The following is a 17120-nucleotide window of genomic DNA, read 5'->3' on the forward strand; positions in this document are numbered from 1 at the left end:
TTACTTATGCAATGATTTTCTTTACCACTAATAAAGAACTTGATATGGATCTTATTTGATTTGGTCAATCCTTGTAATCTGTGGAGATATTTTTGGTAACCTTATTGTGATTTTTGGTTATACCTCCTAGTTTCGAGCCACCTACAAAACTAATAATCATATTTAATTGCCATTTATTCCTTCATCCAAGAGAATAAAAAAAAATCTTGACTAGTGCAAAGCACGCCTTTCTCCTTTAGGTTACAGCCTCCTCGAAATGATGATTTTTTTCCTATTTGCTTTTCCAGTGCTTAGCACAGCGCCTGACACATATTAGCCAACTATCTCCCTCTACCACGAAGTGGTCGACCTCGGAGGGCAATGATATCGATAATGTAATTAATTATAGCAAAAAGACCCCGAAAGATTCCAGATATATTTTTGCTTTAATTATTCATACATGGTCTGAAGTGGCGCCCTCTAGCTGTAAATGAAGTGCGATGGCTTCGTCCATGACTTGCCCTTCTTATCCTAATTCTATTACACTTCCCCCCACTCCTTTTCGGAGAAATGTCCTGGGGGAGGTGGAAGGCAGTTAATAAATATTTATTACGCGCTCATCCTGCGCAAAAATAGGTTCAGTTCTCCAGGAGCTCACAGTCTAATGAGGCAAAGAGCCTAATGTAGACAGAGCCCGGTGGCCGGGTTCGGTTTTCTGGCTGTGGAGATTCGAAGGACTGACGGCTGAGAGCCGTGCCCAGAGCCGGGATGTATCTCGGGACATAGAGTTCCGTCTCTAGAGAGGACTGGCTTCCTTAGAGTTATCAGGCTGTTGCCATGGAGATCGCAGAGCGGATGGATGAGTTCACACAGTGTATCGCTGACTCCTCCTTCCGCTCCTCCTTTTTCTCTCCCTCCTCCCCATACGCTTTTTCCGGTTCTGCCAGCTCCACGCCCCCCATCGCCTTTGACACCATCTTGGGCCGTGCGTCAAAATGGCGCCCCCTGGGTCTCCCAAGGCGGAGCCTCGTGGAGCTGGTGATGGTGAGGCTGCGCACTGGCGTCTCCCAGCGTGGAGGGGCGGGGCTCCGCGGCTGCCCCTTCGACGTTCGCCCGCCCTCTCTCCATCTCCCTCCCCTTTCTGGCTCTTTCCCCGCCTTTCTCCCTTCGGGCGAACCCGGAAGTGGAGGTTCCGCGGCGGCAGCGGCTGAGGCGGCGGCGGGTACCTGCCGACAGCCCGGTGCCGAGTGAGGGCGCTGGCGGAGCCGAGCTGGCGAGAACCTCCGGGGGTTAGGGGTGGGGGGGACGGGACTGCGGCCGGGCGGCCCGGCCTGGACGGTGCAGGGGGCGCGATGGCCACGGCGGACCTGCAGGGGAAGTACCAGAAGCTGGCTCAGGAGTACTCGAAGGTAGCCAGCCCTCGCCCTAACCCCCCGGGACGGCGACCGGGGGGTGGGGGAAGGCCCCGCTGCCTCCCGTTGCCATGGTAGCGTCGAGGGCTGCTTCTCGGGAAAAGGGGCGGGCGGGCTGATGCTCCCGCAGCGGCCCCCATCCCCGCGACGCCCCGTGCACCTGCAGTCTAGGGCTAGGAGTAGGGTGCTGGGCGGGGTCCGGGGCTCCTTGGGATGCTGGGATGGAGGCAGAGTTTGGCGCCTCCTCGTCTGCACGTCCTGGGTTCTGGCTCCGAGGGTTGGCGTGGAGAGCAGGTGGATTGCCTTTCCCTGCCCGTTGCCTCAGTTTACCCAGGCCGACTTTGGGGAGGATCGCCCTCCCTTCCCAAAAGGATGGATCGGCGCTTGCCCGGACATCCGGATGTTCGTGGTCACCCCCTTCCACACAAGAAACCTTTTTAATTTCCTGGGCGTGGAAGTACTGGCTACATTGAGAGCGTTTCTGTGAGCACTTTGAAGATCTGGGCCTTATCTTTGCGCCCGGAGGCTCGGGAGCTAGCTCTATCCCCCGGGATGCCGGAACACTTGTGGAATGAAATTAAACGGGAGCTCTGCTCGCCGCCCCGCCAGTTGTTTTAAAGGCGGAGTGCAGGGGTGTCCCCTTTTATGTCCAGAGACCTTTATCTGTCTTATTTCTGAGGAGCGTTTGTAATGGAACCTGGAGGCTACCTGAGGGGTATTGAAACTTTAGCTTCTCCTGGTGGGAGCTTTCGCATTTGTGCAGGGAGTGGGACACAGGCCTTTCTTTCCTTTCTAGTGTCCCAAGAAACTGGAAACCAAGGTGGTCTTGTGCTTGATTCCGTTGTCTAATCACTATAAAAGCCATAAGGCAAAGCAACCCATTTTTAAACAAAGTATACTTACTGGTTGCATGAGGTGGTCTCCAAGGTTCTTTCTAGCGCTTGACATTCTATAATTAAGACTTCAGAACTCTTACCTCTGATTTTTGTCTCCTTCAAAGTAATCAATCCCGAAGGGCCTTCCTTTTTTTTTTTTTGAATATTATTATTGCTGAAACATTTTTGGGAATTGCGATCAGAGTAGGAATCACATTCTTTTGAATACCAGACAGCTGCATAGTGGAGGCACACTGGATTTGCATTAGTCAAAATACCCAGATTCCATTTCTAGTTTTTCAACTACCCTTGTGCACCAGGACAAGTTACACATGGCCTGAGCTTCAGATTCTTAGTAAAATGAAGGAGTTTGAAGAGATGATTTTTCTTTTAACGTCCCTTTCAACTCTGCATCTTATAACATCTTAAATGGTGGCAAATCTCTGTGCTTTGTATTTTTGAGAAATAGAAAAACTTTTTGTGGCCAGAATGAAAAACATGTTTAAGTGAGTGGGAACAAGCTTTCTATGTGGAGCCAGATACTTTACAAATATTATCTCATTTAATATTCACAACCACCCTGAGAGTTAGGTGCTGTCCTTGCCCCCAGGATAAAATTGAGGAAACTTTTAACCGTGATTAAGTGAATTGTCCAGGGTCAGGAAACTTGTAAATGTGAGGGAAAACTTATAAATGGCTGGATTTGAACTCAAGTCTTTCTGACACCAGGTCCAGCATTCCTCTCACATTGTTACTGGACACATTACAAAACTAGATAATTCCATTTTTATTACTTAAAAAAAATGACAATGAAATATTACTTCCCAAGGCTTGCATAGAGTAATGAGACTGACTTAACTTTTTGGTTGGTAAACTTGCTCTAAAGGAGTTCCAAAACTCCCTTTTTCAGTCATGGAACAAGTGCATAGGAAAAGATATAAAATAAGTTTAAAGGTTGGAATCTTAAAAACAAAATATCCATAGTCAACCAACCATAGTAAAGTTTCATTACTATATAGACACACCACTGAGATATATTGAATTTCTACTTGGTACAGTACTGACAGTACTAAAACATTTTCTGGCTTGTACAATACTAGACACTGAGGGAGATAGAAATACATGGCAAGCATTTCTTAATACTTAAGCTTCAGCCTCATCAAATAGACAAAATATGCACATTAAAAAGTTAAACTGCAAGGCAGGGGATGATTAATACCAACATAGAAGGTAATTGCTTAGGAATATAGAGGAGCAAGAGTCCAGCTTATCAGTTGGGAAAGACATGATGGGACCTTGTGGCTGAATTTAAAAGTTGGATAGGATTTGTTAGAGGAGATGACATTTCATATTGGTTGGGTAAGGAACTGAAACATTATGGAACACTATGATTGGATGAGCCTTATTAAATTAGGAAGGTTCACAATTTGGCTTTTCTACTGGTATTTTTATACTTTATTCCTTTCCATGAACTTTGTGATCCTCAGATACGTTGGCCTCCTTGCTACTCTTATACCACATGACACTCCATCGCCCAACTCAAGTGACTCTTTTCACTGGCCCAATGCCCCAAATGCTTTTTTTTACTAATGTTTTTCAACTTTCCTGAGTTGCTTTAAAATTCACCTTGCTTAAATCTCACCTCCTGCAAAAGAGGTTTTCTAGTCCTCTCCCTTCATTGCTAGTGTCTTTTCTCTGAAACTAGCTTTCATTTACACTGCATGTATCTAATGTTTACATAGTTATTTGTATGTATATTGTCTTCTCTACTGGGATGTGAGCTGAGATAGCTGGAACTGTGTATGTATCTTTCTTTTTATCCCCATCGTGTGGAGCATAGTGCTGAATAAATGATTGTTGACTGACTGGTGAGGAATATTGGAAAATAAGGTTGAACAGAGTCCTGGCCTGGTCTGTCATGTAACAAACTTTAATTTATGCTTGTTCTTTGTATATACTCTGCTCTGTCCTTGGGGGTTACAAAAATGAAGACTATCCCCCTCTCTTTCTCACACTAATTAAAACCTGATGAAGATATGATGAAAATGAAAATAACTATAATACTGTATAAAATGTGAAGAGACGTGGAGGAGTTATTTACAAAAAATCCTGTGGGGATTTAGAAGAGGAAGAATTTACTCCAGCTGTGAGTGTGGGGCAGATAATGGAGAAAATGGAATTTGGTCAGGCTCATGAAAAATGGATAGAATTTTGAGAAAGAAGGGAAAAGTTGGAAGGAATAGTGAGCAACAAAGGAATAGAGAAAAGCACAAGGCATATTGTAGGACTAGTAAGTCTTGAGTGGAAAGTATATGATGGGGAACTGTAGGAAATTGCATACTTTTCTTTTTCTAGAACAGAAAAGTAAGAAGGAATCTGGAATATCAGGTTGAGTTGTTTGGATTATATTCTATAAGCAAGTGAAAGTTTTGAATGGGAAACTAATTGATCAAAACTTTACAAAATTCACTCTTATTAGCATTATGTAGGATTATCAAAAGGCTATTCAAGTCTAAGGAGTTGGAATTTTATCCTATGGACTTTGGGGATTAATAGGTTTTGGAACAGAAGAGTGATAATAATGACTGTGGTATTTCAGAAAGGTTAATCTGATAGTTATGTGTTGTATAGATAAATTAGAGAACAATGAAAGCAGAAAGAACAGTGAGAAAGGGGTATTGGACAAATAATTCTGGAGGAGGGTAAGAAGGTATTCCCATTTCTAACATCCTAGAGTAGAGTGTTGTAAATGGGAATTAGAACAAAGGGGTATTGTAAGAGGAAAGACAAGCCTGTGTATTTAATTAGATTTTTAGATGTAAGGGAGAATCCAGAGATGACCCTGAGATTTGATAGTACTACTGAAAAAGTAAGGAGGTTGATCAGCAAGCATTTATTAAGTACTTCTTATGTGCCAGGCATTGCTGGGCAACTAAGGATACAAAGCCAAATATTAAATTATCTCTCTCCTCAAAGAACTCCCTCCTCTTAGTGGAGGCAACATCTTTACACATAAGTATATGTAAAATAAATACAAGTTTATTTTTGATGTGGGCAGGAAGGGTAAAGTGTAAGCATTTATAAGACTCTGTCTAAGACTATGTTAAATAGGACACTAACATTTGGAGATGTCAGGAGAGGAAGAGGAAACTACTTTTTGAAGGGGAAAGTGTTGAGTTTGACATGTTGAGTGTTTCCTAGCACATAAGATGAATGCATGAACAAAAGGAAAAAAACAAGACAAAACACTAAAGCAGTGTGTAAAGTGCTGGGAATACCTCTGCTCTTGAAGAATTCATATTCTAATGATGGAGATAGAGATTTCAGCTGTACTTTATATGGAAGGGCCTATGATCCATGAGTGTATGAATTAAGCAGATGGCAATTCATTTTATTTAATGTCATTTCTATTGATAAAGTCATATTGGTTTCTGATAAAATTGACAGTGGCAATTAGTAGCTTTGCTTTTGAGGAGATTGGGGCTGCTGCACCTACAGAAATAATTACTTTTCTAGCCTGTAGCTGTAGGGGTTTGTGTGGGGGATGGGGAGTAATTCTCTGACTTTGGTTTTGGCACTTAACCTGCATGTTAGTGATTGTTGATTGGGTAGTTGGCTGTAGATTGGCATTAGCAGAGAGGGCAGGCTTTCTCATTAGTCAGCATTCCTTCTATGACTAGAGGGTCTACTCTGGAAGCAGGGCTAGTGGTCTCAAGGGGGCTACTGTTTCTCTGGCTCCTGGCCTTATTTGTTCATTGCTGGTTGTGATTGGTGTTTGTCATAGTTGAAATAGAGTTATTTCCCCCTGATGAATTGAGAGCTAAGTTAGAAGTAGTACTGGTATTCCGAGGTGTTGCTGTTTCTGAGACCATTTTAAGTCACTTGAAGTGAGAGGAGGACAACTTAGTGAAAATGTGCAGTATGTAGTTGGATATGTGTCTGGGAATAAAAAGTCATGACTAAGGTAATGATTTGGGTGTCATCTTTTTAGAGATAACAGTTGTAACTGTGAGTACAATTAATTTCTCAGGAAAGAGAATATATAAACAGACCACTGGGGACAAAGATTAAACTCTGAGTTATTCCATGGTGTGGGGATCAGGTAGCCAAGAAGACACAGATATGATTGATCACAGTACTAAAAGGAAACCCTACATAGTGTTGTCTCTTGTAAGGCAAGGAAAAAAGAGTTTACAGGAAAAGGGGTAGTCAAAAGTCCTGTGCTATAGATAGATCAGAAAAAATCATGACTGAGGAAACTGTCATTTGTTTGGCCATTTAGGAAAGAGTATTGATAAATTTCAAAATTACATTTTCAGAAGTTTTCTGGGCTGACACCAGAATGCGGAATTCCTTGCTCAATATTGGACTAAGGAAATTCTAGTAGTATTTCTAAGAATAAAAACTATTAGCTTCACTTAGTTTTGTGTCCAGTCTGTTGATTTCTTCTACTTCCATTGTAACAGAAATCCTCTGTTGTTTTCTTTTTGTTAAATCAGCTGTGGATTCTCCGTTCAGTCTGCTCTTTTGCTGTAACTTTTGGATTTTTATTGGGACCCACTGGTGTTATTCCAAAAAGTTTTGGGGATGTATTGTTTTGTACTAGATTAAGGGCTGGCTGATGTATATAGGTAGGCACTATTATGTTTGCATTTAGAATAAGGTGCCTCTTTTAAAAAGTCTTTAGAGCAGGGGAAAATATTAGGGAATTTGAACTTCAGTTTTTCTCCGAGTTTAACTTTCTTCTACTTTGCAGTAATTGTTTCTTAAATTTGTCTTGGGAAGACTTCCTTTAACTTAAGATATACAGGATAGTTGCTATTTGGGAAGATAGAGTTAGGATACTTTTTTTTTTTCTTTCCAGATACTGAGAGACTTAATAGAATTTCAGTTGAAAAACAAACGAATAACTTGAGACCATTTGATCCATTTCATAATTTTACAGCTGAAGAAATTGAAGGCACTGGGTTACATGATACATATAATTAGTTCATGGGAGAGATATGACTTTCATAGGATTATATTTTTAAGAAGGTTTTTTTTTTTTTAAGATTGTCTCATCTATTTCTTTCATTTTACAAATAGGAAACTGAGATTCAGAAAGGTCGGACAAATAGTAAGAAGCAGAGCCAGGAGATCCAAACCCAGATCTTTAGATGGCAGATTCAGTGCTCTTTACACTACATGATGCTCTTTTTCATTTTTACAGATGAGGAAACTGAGGTCCCACGAGGTTAAATGATTTGCCCAAGGCTGCACAGGTAATATGTAGTAGAGCTGGGGCCTAACCCCACATTTCCTGACTCCTATTCTATTGCCTTTTCCACTCTTCTACAAAGAGTGGTCTGTAATATCTAGGCTTCCTGACATCTTAAAATGGCTTCCAGTCTGACCTACATTCTGGCCTTGGGTCTGTTTGAGACTGAATGAGTTAGTAATCACTACCTTGAATATTCTGGTCTCTTTAAGAGTCTTGTAGTAAGAATACTTCAAGTCCTAGTAATCAAGACAATTCATTAGAGCCCTATTCCATAGTTCAGATATGGTTATTGAAATTATTTTAATTGATTTTCTCTTACCCAGTTGACGATCTTATCCCCTGAAGTGATAAGTTAAGGATAGACTATCTTCATCAGTGGCTAAGACTGGAAGACAAGGTGAGAGTTTCCCCAGACCCTACTCATGGGAAAAAGAATATTTGAATTTTTTCAAATGTTAGCAGGTGCCTTATACTGCTTGTTCTTGAGTTCAGAGTTGGTTGATAACTTATATTTAATCAATGATGTCCTCTGATACCTTCAAAATTCAGAAATGAGGATTAGCTAAAAGAAACACCAAGTGGATGATATCTTATCTTAAATTTCTGTAGGGGTAAGTGGATGAGGGCCTGGCTTTGCTTGTTGAAGATGATGTCAAAAAAGTCACTGTTTCATAATGAATTCCCTGATAGGTCTTCCTGTAACAAATGCCATATGACCATGAGTTGAAGGCCCGGGAATGTTTTGCCCAAGAAAAAAAATTTGTGGTACATGAAAGTTGCCTTCAACTATCTGAAGGGTTCTTATATGGAAGAGGGAATCGACTTGTTCTGCTCTGCTTTTCCTCAAAGAGAAGAACTAGGAGAAATGGGTAGAAGTTAACATGAGGGAAATTGAGATTCTCTATAAGGAGAATCTTTTTTTTTTTGTAATTAGCACTGTATAAAAATTGAGGGGGGCTGCCTCACAGTAAGTTGTGTTCATACTTATTCGAAATATTTAAGGGAAAGCTGGATGCTTAAATTTTTCATGTATGTTGGAAGAGGGAATTCTTTTACCAACATAGATTGGACAAAGTGACCTTTAAGGTTTCTTCTAAAGATGAGATTTTGTGGAATTTTACTGATCAAAGAGTCTGTGAGAGAGCTAGTGAATAGCTCAGAATAATAGTTCATTGCTGTTTGTTGAAAAAGAACTTAAAAGGAAGTCTGGTCAATGATGAGGTGTCCTGAAACAAAAAACCTGTACAGGAACATTTTCTGCTGAAGAGGCAGCAGCATAGTTTGGAAATATCCCTTTTTTCTATTTGGAATTATTCAATTTATCTCATTTGAGGAAAGTGATAAGAAAATAATGTGGCCAGAACTAATCAGTTTTTCAAAAAGAAGCAGGTGAAAAGCCAGAAGCATATTACAGATTTGGTTTTCAGAGTTAGTGATGTTTTTGATACACAGGTAATAGAGATGTGTGAACCTTTGTTTGGTTGATCATTCAGTAAACAAGAAATCGGTAAGTGCTTCTTTGTGACAGGCATTCTGCTAAGTGCCAGAGTTACAAAGAAAGGCAAAAACAGGGTTCCTCCACTCTGGGAGGAAAAGGAGGTGTGAATAACTATGTATATTCAAGATTTATACATTGTAATCAGAAGATAATCTCAGAGGGAAGGCAGTAGCATTGAGATGAAGGGAGGATGGGATGCAGAATGCCTTTGTAGAATATGGAATTTCAGCTGAGTTTTAAGGGAAGCCAATGTTACAGGAGTTGGAAGTAAAGGATAAAAGTATTCTTTGTACAGTACAATGCTTGTACAAATGTATTGAATTGGGAGATGGAGTGTTATGTTTGAGGAATGAAAGGTAGGCCGGGGGTAGCTAGATTGTAGAATTCCTAGAAGGGAGTAAAATGAATTGAAAGGTAGCAAGAAAATATTGTGAAGGTTTTTAAACTCTAAACATAAGATGAAAAGTTGTAAAGGTTCCTAGAAATCATGTTTTAAGTCCTTCATTTTACAGATGAGGAAATGGAGGCACCTCAGACTAGTATTAATAGTGATAATAGTATGTAGGTTTTTTGTTTATTTGGAGGCAACAGGATTAAGTAATGTGCTCAGGATCACACAGTAAGTGTCTGAAGCAGGATTTGAACTTTAATTCTCTTGATTTCATTGCCAGTGTTCTGTCCATTATGCCATCTAGTTTCCCCAATGACAATAATTGGAAAGAAATTTGAGTTAAAGGATTTTATTCTGCATATTTTGCATAGCAAAAAATTCAGGGGTTGATAAACTATATGGGCCAGATTTGTTCTGCTTTCTTTTTTTGTATAGCTAATGAACTAAGAAGTGTCTTTATCTTAGTTCATAGTCCATAGGAAAATAGGCAGTGGACTGGCTATAGGTCCACCAGGTATAGTTCTTGAGCTAGTGTATCATAAATGGGCATTTAAACCATCACATGGTTAAATCAAATCCATAAACATTGAAAAAAAGGTTTTTTTTTTTTTTTTTTAAATGTTTGCATGTGTAACAAATGATCACATTTTATTGCACTGATTATGATATTAGGATATCTCATAGAATCTTAGACTCTATGGAAAGAACTTTGAAAGCTTTCATATATATGAACTATATATGAAACTATACATGAACAAGGCTTTCTATATATTCTTGTCAAATTGTTATCCATTCTTCTCTTGGAGAACTCCATTATGGAGAGTGAGGTGTGGTTTACCACCTTCTATTGCAGTTCATTCCACGTTTATGTAACTAACTGTTGATAGGAAGGTTTCCTTCCATTAAGTCTAAATCTCTTTTTTACCTTTCATTTATTGAATCTGTTAATTTTCTCTTACTCAACATATCTTTCTAGATACTTGAAGATAGTTATTATGTCTCTCTGTTTTTTCCCCCTCCAGATTAAATATCCCTAATTTCTTCAGCTAATTCTTGTTTATATAATATGGTTTGCCATCCAAATTTTCCTCTTTTGGGTATTCTCCAGCTTGTCCAGGGTTCTTCATAAAATGTGACAAAATTAAGCTCACTGGCTTGAGTTTTGCATTTTTTCTTTTCTCTCTCCCTCTCTTTCTCCTTCCCTTCCTTCCTAATTTTTCCTTTTTCTGTTTACTTCCTTTCTTCCCTCCTCCTGTTTCCCCCCTCCCCCCTCCATCTTTTTCTTTCTCTCTTTTCCCACCTTTGTTTATCTCTCTCTTTAAATCAGAACTGTATTTATCCCTTTCTAGTCCTGTGTTATGACCTATGTTCACTATGTCTTTATGTCCCTTGATGGTGGCTCAGGAATCAACATTTGTCAGATTATTTTTAGGTTGCTAGGATGTCTTTAATTTGAACCTGATGATCTAAAACCACCAAGGCCAGCAAATAATCCTTATTATCTTCTTGCTTTATCTTGGATTATACGTCCCTGTGAGCTTTCATTATATTCCTTCTGCTATAGTCATCATTCCTTTTGGCAGAAAAAACAAATTAAGAGTTAAGAAATTTGTATATTTTTATTTTCTCATTTTAAAAGTTGTGGGCCTATATTTCTCCTGATCCTTATTTTTTTCCTCATATAGTTAAATATTTTGTCCTTAGAATTTAATACCAACCTTAATTCATTCTGGACTTCAGTATTTCTGAATCCCAGAACTTTCTCAATTGCAGCTGCTCATGGCAGCTGAGATTCAAAGTGGATTGAGCCTTCCAAATCCAGCCTCAGATATCAATTAGCTGTATGAACTTGAATCACTCACTTAACCTCAGTCTGCCTCAATTCCCTTATGCATAAAATGGGCATAATAATAATAGCATCTATTTTCTAGGGATCAAATGAGATAACACTTGTAATTCACTTTGTATATCTTAAAATGCTACATAGTTGCTATTAGTATTGTTGTTGTTAGACCTTTCCATGCTTTATATTCCCTTTTTGTTACTTGCCCCATCTTTTATAAATGTTTTTTAAAAAGCCCAATTTGGCAGTTGATTTCTATGTACATCCCATATGCATTGATCATTTTAACCTTCTTTTCTATTCCATTGGAATAAAAAATTGTTTCTGCATGTTTTCATACTTTAATTTTTGAGAGCTTGTTCTTTGTCTTGGGCTCATTTCTCCATGCATCTTTACAGACTTCTTGTGGGCAAGTTCCCTGTTTCACTTTTCTTTGTATTCTTTCAAAGATATTGTAAGTGTTTTGTACAGAATAGATATTCAGTAAATACAGGTTTGTTGATTGAATTTTGGGCAAGTGGAAAAGTATTTTTAAAATCAAATTTCAGTTCTTTCTTTTTGGCTATGAAGTTTAGACCTAGTTATGCTTTGATTTTTCAGTTTAGACTTTCACTTATATTGCTGGAGATTTTTATTTCTTTATATTCTTTCAGTCTCAGTGCTTTAGTTAGTTATCATATACAGATGCAGTCATTGAGTCTTGAACTAACATGGATGACACAACACAAATGTGTTTTTTTTAATAGCCAGAATCACCATATTCTTTTAATCAATTCTTTCAAGATCCTGCTTACTTTCCCTTATTCTATCACTTTATCTAGTTTTCTGTTTAGTTTCAACTACAGTGTTCAGTATTTTTAAATTCTTTAGTTCTTTTTGGCAACAAAGAAGCATTTCTATTCTTTGTTTTCCAGATGTCAAACTGGATAGTTTGACTTGGGCATGGTTATATTCTTTTAAGTTTTCAATTCCTCAGAAAAGAATCTGCTTCGATTTCCCAGAATTCTAATATTCATTTCTCATTTCTTAATTTCTGTGCCTCAGCTGAACTGGATAAAACACATTGTCTTTTGTTCATGTTCTCTGATTGTGGTGAATGACCTTCTATTGCCTCTTTTATCATTTACATTGTCAGCTCAATTTCTATCTATTCCATGACCATTCAGTCTATATTGATTTCTTCTTCTGAACTCCTGGAGCACTCATTGTAAATACTTTTTTTTTTTTTTTTTTTCCTTAAGTACTGGTGTGTGTTGTTAATTATCAGTATAGATCCTGCCTCCCTGATTGCTTAAGATACCTCATTTATAGTATCTCTAAGGCCCCTTCCAACTCTTTGTGTAGCCCAGTCAAACTTATTATCTTAGAAGTAGTAAACACTCAATAAGTATTTGTCAGTTTGTATGAGCAATTACATTTGTAGATATAGTAGCACATCTTTTTTGGGGTGCTTTATTACAATGACATAATTTGTTCACTGTACAGTAGAAGACCTAAGCATAAAATTGAAGAGTTGGTAAACTAAGAACTTTGAAGAAAATGAAAATTGGTTTGTCAGAAATAAATGAAACTAATAAATGTGTTGAGGTTTTTTTACATTAATGTGTGTTTGCATTAAGTATTTTATGATACTGTATTTGGAAGATCCAATATTTAGTTTCTTTTAGAAACACTATTGAAACAAATTATAAATTATTTTTGTACTTATGTGCATTGAAAATTAATGAATACTTCTTATATTTTCAGCTTCGAGCACAGAACCAGGTCCTAAAAAAAGGTGTTGTGGATGAACAAGCAAATTCTGCTGCTTTAAAGGTATAAGAGGCTTGTGTTTTATATTTGAAGTTAGACAGAACTTGATAGTATTTAATTTATGCTACTGAACAAAGGCTACTTAGGTTAAAGACCCAGCTTTGCCACTGATTCACAACAAAACACGGGTAATTTTGTATTTGATAATCAATGTGATTTTGAGTGTTATACGCTTTGATTATTTTGATTAAGAATTATTTAAAAAAAAACTACATTATTTATATAATACTCTTCTGCTATATCCTAAAATATTTACTCATATAGGTATATTTAGAGGAAACACATTTTTATTCAAAAGTAATTTCATTATTTTGTTATCAAACTATTCAAGACTTAGACGGCAAAAAGAAATCTGGTAAGTCAATAACCTCTTTCCTTTCCTTTATATCGTACCATATTTAGATGTGAGAAACTTTTCACTTAAATTATTTTTATTGATAGTTTTGGATTTACGGAGTGCTTTCCTCAGAGCAACCCCAGGTTATTTTATCCATTTTATAGATTAGGTAATTGAGATTCACCAGTTTAAATGACTTATTCAAGTTGATGGGTAAATGTCTGAATTGAGAGTCATTCTCAAGTCTATAATGCATATTGTTTCAGGGAGCAGCTAAGTGAAGGTAGAGATCTGAGCTGGCACTGGAGTCAGGAAGACTTGAATCCAAATTTTGCTTTTAATACTAATTGTGTGATATGGGGCTCTCTATATTAATTGTTGTGATTATTTCTAAACATAAATAGGACACAGACAAGGTATAGAAATGAGTTCCCTCTTTGGAATCTGTTAGATTATTTTCCAGGTTATTTACTCTTCTTACTCATCTCCAGGGCAAAGTTCTCAGCTCCCCTGCCCAATTAACTGTCAAGGAATGCTCCAGCTTTTCTCATGACTTTTCTCCCAGTGCTATATTCCAAATGGTGCCTCCCTCGCTGCAGTTTGCTTTAGGAATCCCAATCCTGGTCATAAAGGAAGAGTCCTATACCTGTAGAGAGTGGTACTGCCAGACCTGCCTCTGTCTTCAGGGATGAGGGACCTCTTGATCTTTCTGTGATCTAAGGGACAGTTTAAATGGGCTTTCTTTCTGAAGATATGTTAATGTCTTTCACCCTTGTGTATTCTAAACAAATGTGAAAACTTCTAAAGAAAGAAACTTCCCTTTTTTGGGGGTGTGTGTGTGTTACTTATTTTGATATTTAATATCTAACCTGGGCTTATTTGTTTTTGAATCTTTAAATAGAAGTTACTGATTATATTCATTAGCCAGGTGCCTGTCTTCTGATAGTTAATGGTTAGTTGGAAGAGTAAGCTTTAGTCATGTCATCACTTTAATCATTTATTTGAGGTAGCAAATGGCTCAGTGATAAAGGGCCAAGCCTGGAGGCAGGAGGACCTGAATCCAAATCCTGCTTCAGACATTTACCAGCTGTGTTACCCTAAGCAAGAAATCTAAACTTATTTGCATTAGTTTTCTCAAATGTAAATTGGGTATAATAATGGTGTTTCCCTCCCTGGGTTGCTGTGAGGATCAAATAAGATAATAGTAAAGTACATTGTGCAGTGCCTAGCACATGGTAGACATATAAATGTTTTTGCTGCTTCTACTTCTATCACTATTATGTGATTAATTTGTGTGCCATTTGGAATTGATAGCTATTTTAATTTCAGGCTTATAAAGAGATTAATTTTTATTGCACAGTTTTGTAGCTATGGCTGGTGACATCTTAACAAAATTGTCAGATTGGGAAAATTGCAATGTTATCCCTTAAACTCATGGATTTTAAAATCACTGTGGAGGGAGGGAACCATCATGGTATAGATTGCAACAAATCCAGGCCCCTCCTTACTGTGTGTTTTTTTTCTATTTCTTTTCTTAATTATCCCTGGAATGGGGAAGGCCATTGTACCTACATACTTGGTACTTTCCTCATTTTCTCCTTCCATTGCTAGTAAACTGGTACAGCAACTGGTCTGTCTTTGCATTATCCTTTGTTATCCACTTTGTAACTAGACATTTTTCTTTTTCTGGGCTTTTTTTTTTTTTTTTTTGACAATTTTTTTATTTGCAGTTCTTTGCAGCATTTCTTTATTTTTATGTATTTCTTTTTATTGATACTTTATATAGCTTTAGGTCAGTGGATTAGTATTTATTAAGCACTGATTGTATGCTAGGCACTCTGCTACTACCACTGTTTGCAGAGATGGAAATGAAATAGCTTCTTTAGTCAAGGAGCTTGCTTTCTTTTTGTCACACAGTGTGCTCACAGTTAATGATAGGATGCATACAAAATAAATTCTAAATGTTTTTGATGTGGGGATTTGGGGAAGGTGGGCATTAACAGCTGGAGGAATTAGGAAAGCCTTCTTAAAGGAAGTAGTGCTAGAACTAAATCTCTTAAGAGACCAAGATGAAGGAGAACATTCTAAATTTGGGGGCCAATGTGTGCAAAGACAGAGATAAGAGATGAAGTGTCATATACAGAGAATAAAAAAAAAAAAAGCTGGGAAGACCGGTGCTAGATTGTCAAAATACCATTTTGTATTTTATTATAGAGGCAGTAGAGAACCACAGAAGGTTCTTAAACCGGAGAATGATTATCATGCCTGCACTTTAAGATAATCAGCTTAGGAGCCTTGTGGCTGTTAGATTGGAAAGAGGAAAAGCTCCAAACTAGGAGACCAAATAAAAAGTTATTGTGACAGTCTAGACAAAAGGTAATGAGGTCCTGAATTAGGGTGATTATGGTAACAATGGAGAGAAATGCATGGATGGTGAAGAGGTAGATTTGATAAGATATGGCAAATGAAGAGAGGGAAGAGTTAAGGAGAAATCTTAAGGTTGTGAACCAGGATGATTAAAAGAATATTGGAATCTTTTCAGAAATATGGAGATTTAGAAGGGAGATGGATTTTGGGGGTAGAGGTTGGAAAACACATTGAATTTAGTTCTAGAAATCTTGAATTTGAGGAACCTATGATTCATTCAGGTAGTGTCTCAGCAGGCTGTGAGAGGAGCTCAGGGAAAAAAATGGTGGCTGGGTATGTAGATTTGGGAGTCTTTTGCATAAAGAGATTAGTTGATTTTTAAGGGAACTGATGAGGTCTCCAAAATAGTATAAAGAGAGAAAAGGAAAGAGCTCAGAATCCTGAGCTATCTCCATGAAAAGAAAGGGGTATATTTGATGATGTTAGAAAGGATACTGAGAAAATTGAGTAGAAGATTTTTTTTTTTTTTTTTTTTTTTTTTGCAAAGCATCATCACAAAACTCATGGAGGACAGTACACAATAGATGGGAGTGGTCAGTAGTGTCAGATGTAGCAGAGAGAGCAAGAATAATTCTTTTTTTTTTATTTATTACTTTTTTAAAAAAATTTTTATTATATATATTTTTATAATATTATCCCTTGTATTCCTTTTTCCAAATTATCCCCCCCCTCCCCCCATGACAGGCTATCCCATACATTTTACTTGTGTTACAATATAACCTAGATACAATACATGTGTGTAAATACCATTTTCTTGTTGTACAATAAGCATTAGATTCCGAAGGTACACATAACCTACATGTAACATGTAGATAGACAGTAGTGCTAACAATTTACATTCATTTCCCAGTGTTTCTTCTCTGGGTGTAGCTACCTCTGTCCATCATTGATCAAATGGAAGTGAGTTGGCTCTTCTTTATGTTGAAGATTTCCCCTTCCATCAGAATACCTCTTCATACAGCATTGTTGTTGAAGTGTACAGTGATCTTCTGGTTCTGAGAGCAAGAATAATTCTTAAGAAATATTGAGAAATTAGAGGAAAAAGTCATTGGATTTGACTCTACTTAGCACTGGGGAATACTGAATTTAGACCATTTTAGGCAAGGGGTGGAGACAATTCATATTGTAAGGAGCTGAGATGTAACTGGGAGGTGAGAAAATAGAAGCAAAGGAGCATGTTACTCCCCATGTTGCCCAGTAAGGAGCAAAAGTGAAAGTGCCTCTGGGACTTGAGAGGATGGCTAGGATATAATTTCTGGGAAGAGCCAGGTTTCCATGTTTGCAAG

General features: G+C 37.9%; 1 protein-coding gene across 6 annotated transcripts in view; it reads left to right on the forward strand.

Annotated features, from left to right (window-relative positions):
- Positions 1-948: 948 nt before the first annotated feature.
- The window catches only part of PPP1R21 (protein phosphatase 1 regulatory subunit 21), a 103388-nt gene continuing 87216 nt past the window's right edge, over positions 949-17120 (forward strand). For 2 of the 6 annotated variants that reach the window (XM_074286787.1, XM_074286789.1), the window contains exons 1-2: positions 1205-1388; positions 13005-13073. In XM_074286787.1, the coding sequence (XP_074142888.1) occupies positions 1332-1388; positions 13005-13073 (126 nt within the window). In that variant the 5' untranslated portion in view covers positions 1205-1331. Of the gene's footprint in view, positions 1024-1191; positions 1389-7475; positions 7528-7849; positions 7924-13004; positions 13074-17120 lie in introns of those variants that run through there. The other 4 variants (XM_074286790.1, XM_074286792.1, XM_074286791.1 and 1 more) reach the window with 4 other exon arrangements.

The sequence above is a fragment of the Sminthopsis crassicaudata genome, chromosome 2, assembly GCF_048593235.1.
Source record: "Sminthopsis crassicaudata isolate SCR6 chromosome 2, ASM4859323v1, whole genome shotgun sequence".
Classification (NCBI taxonomy): domain Eukaryota; kingdom Metazoa; phylum Chordata; class Mammalia; order Dasyuromorphia; family Dasyuridae; genus Sminthopsis; species Sminthopsis crassicaudata.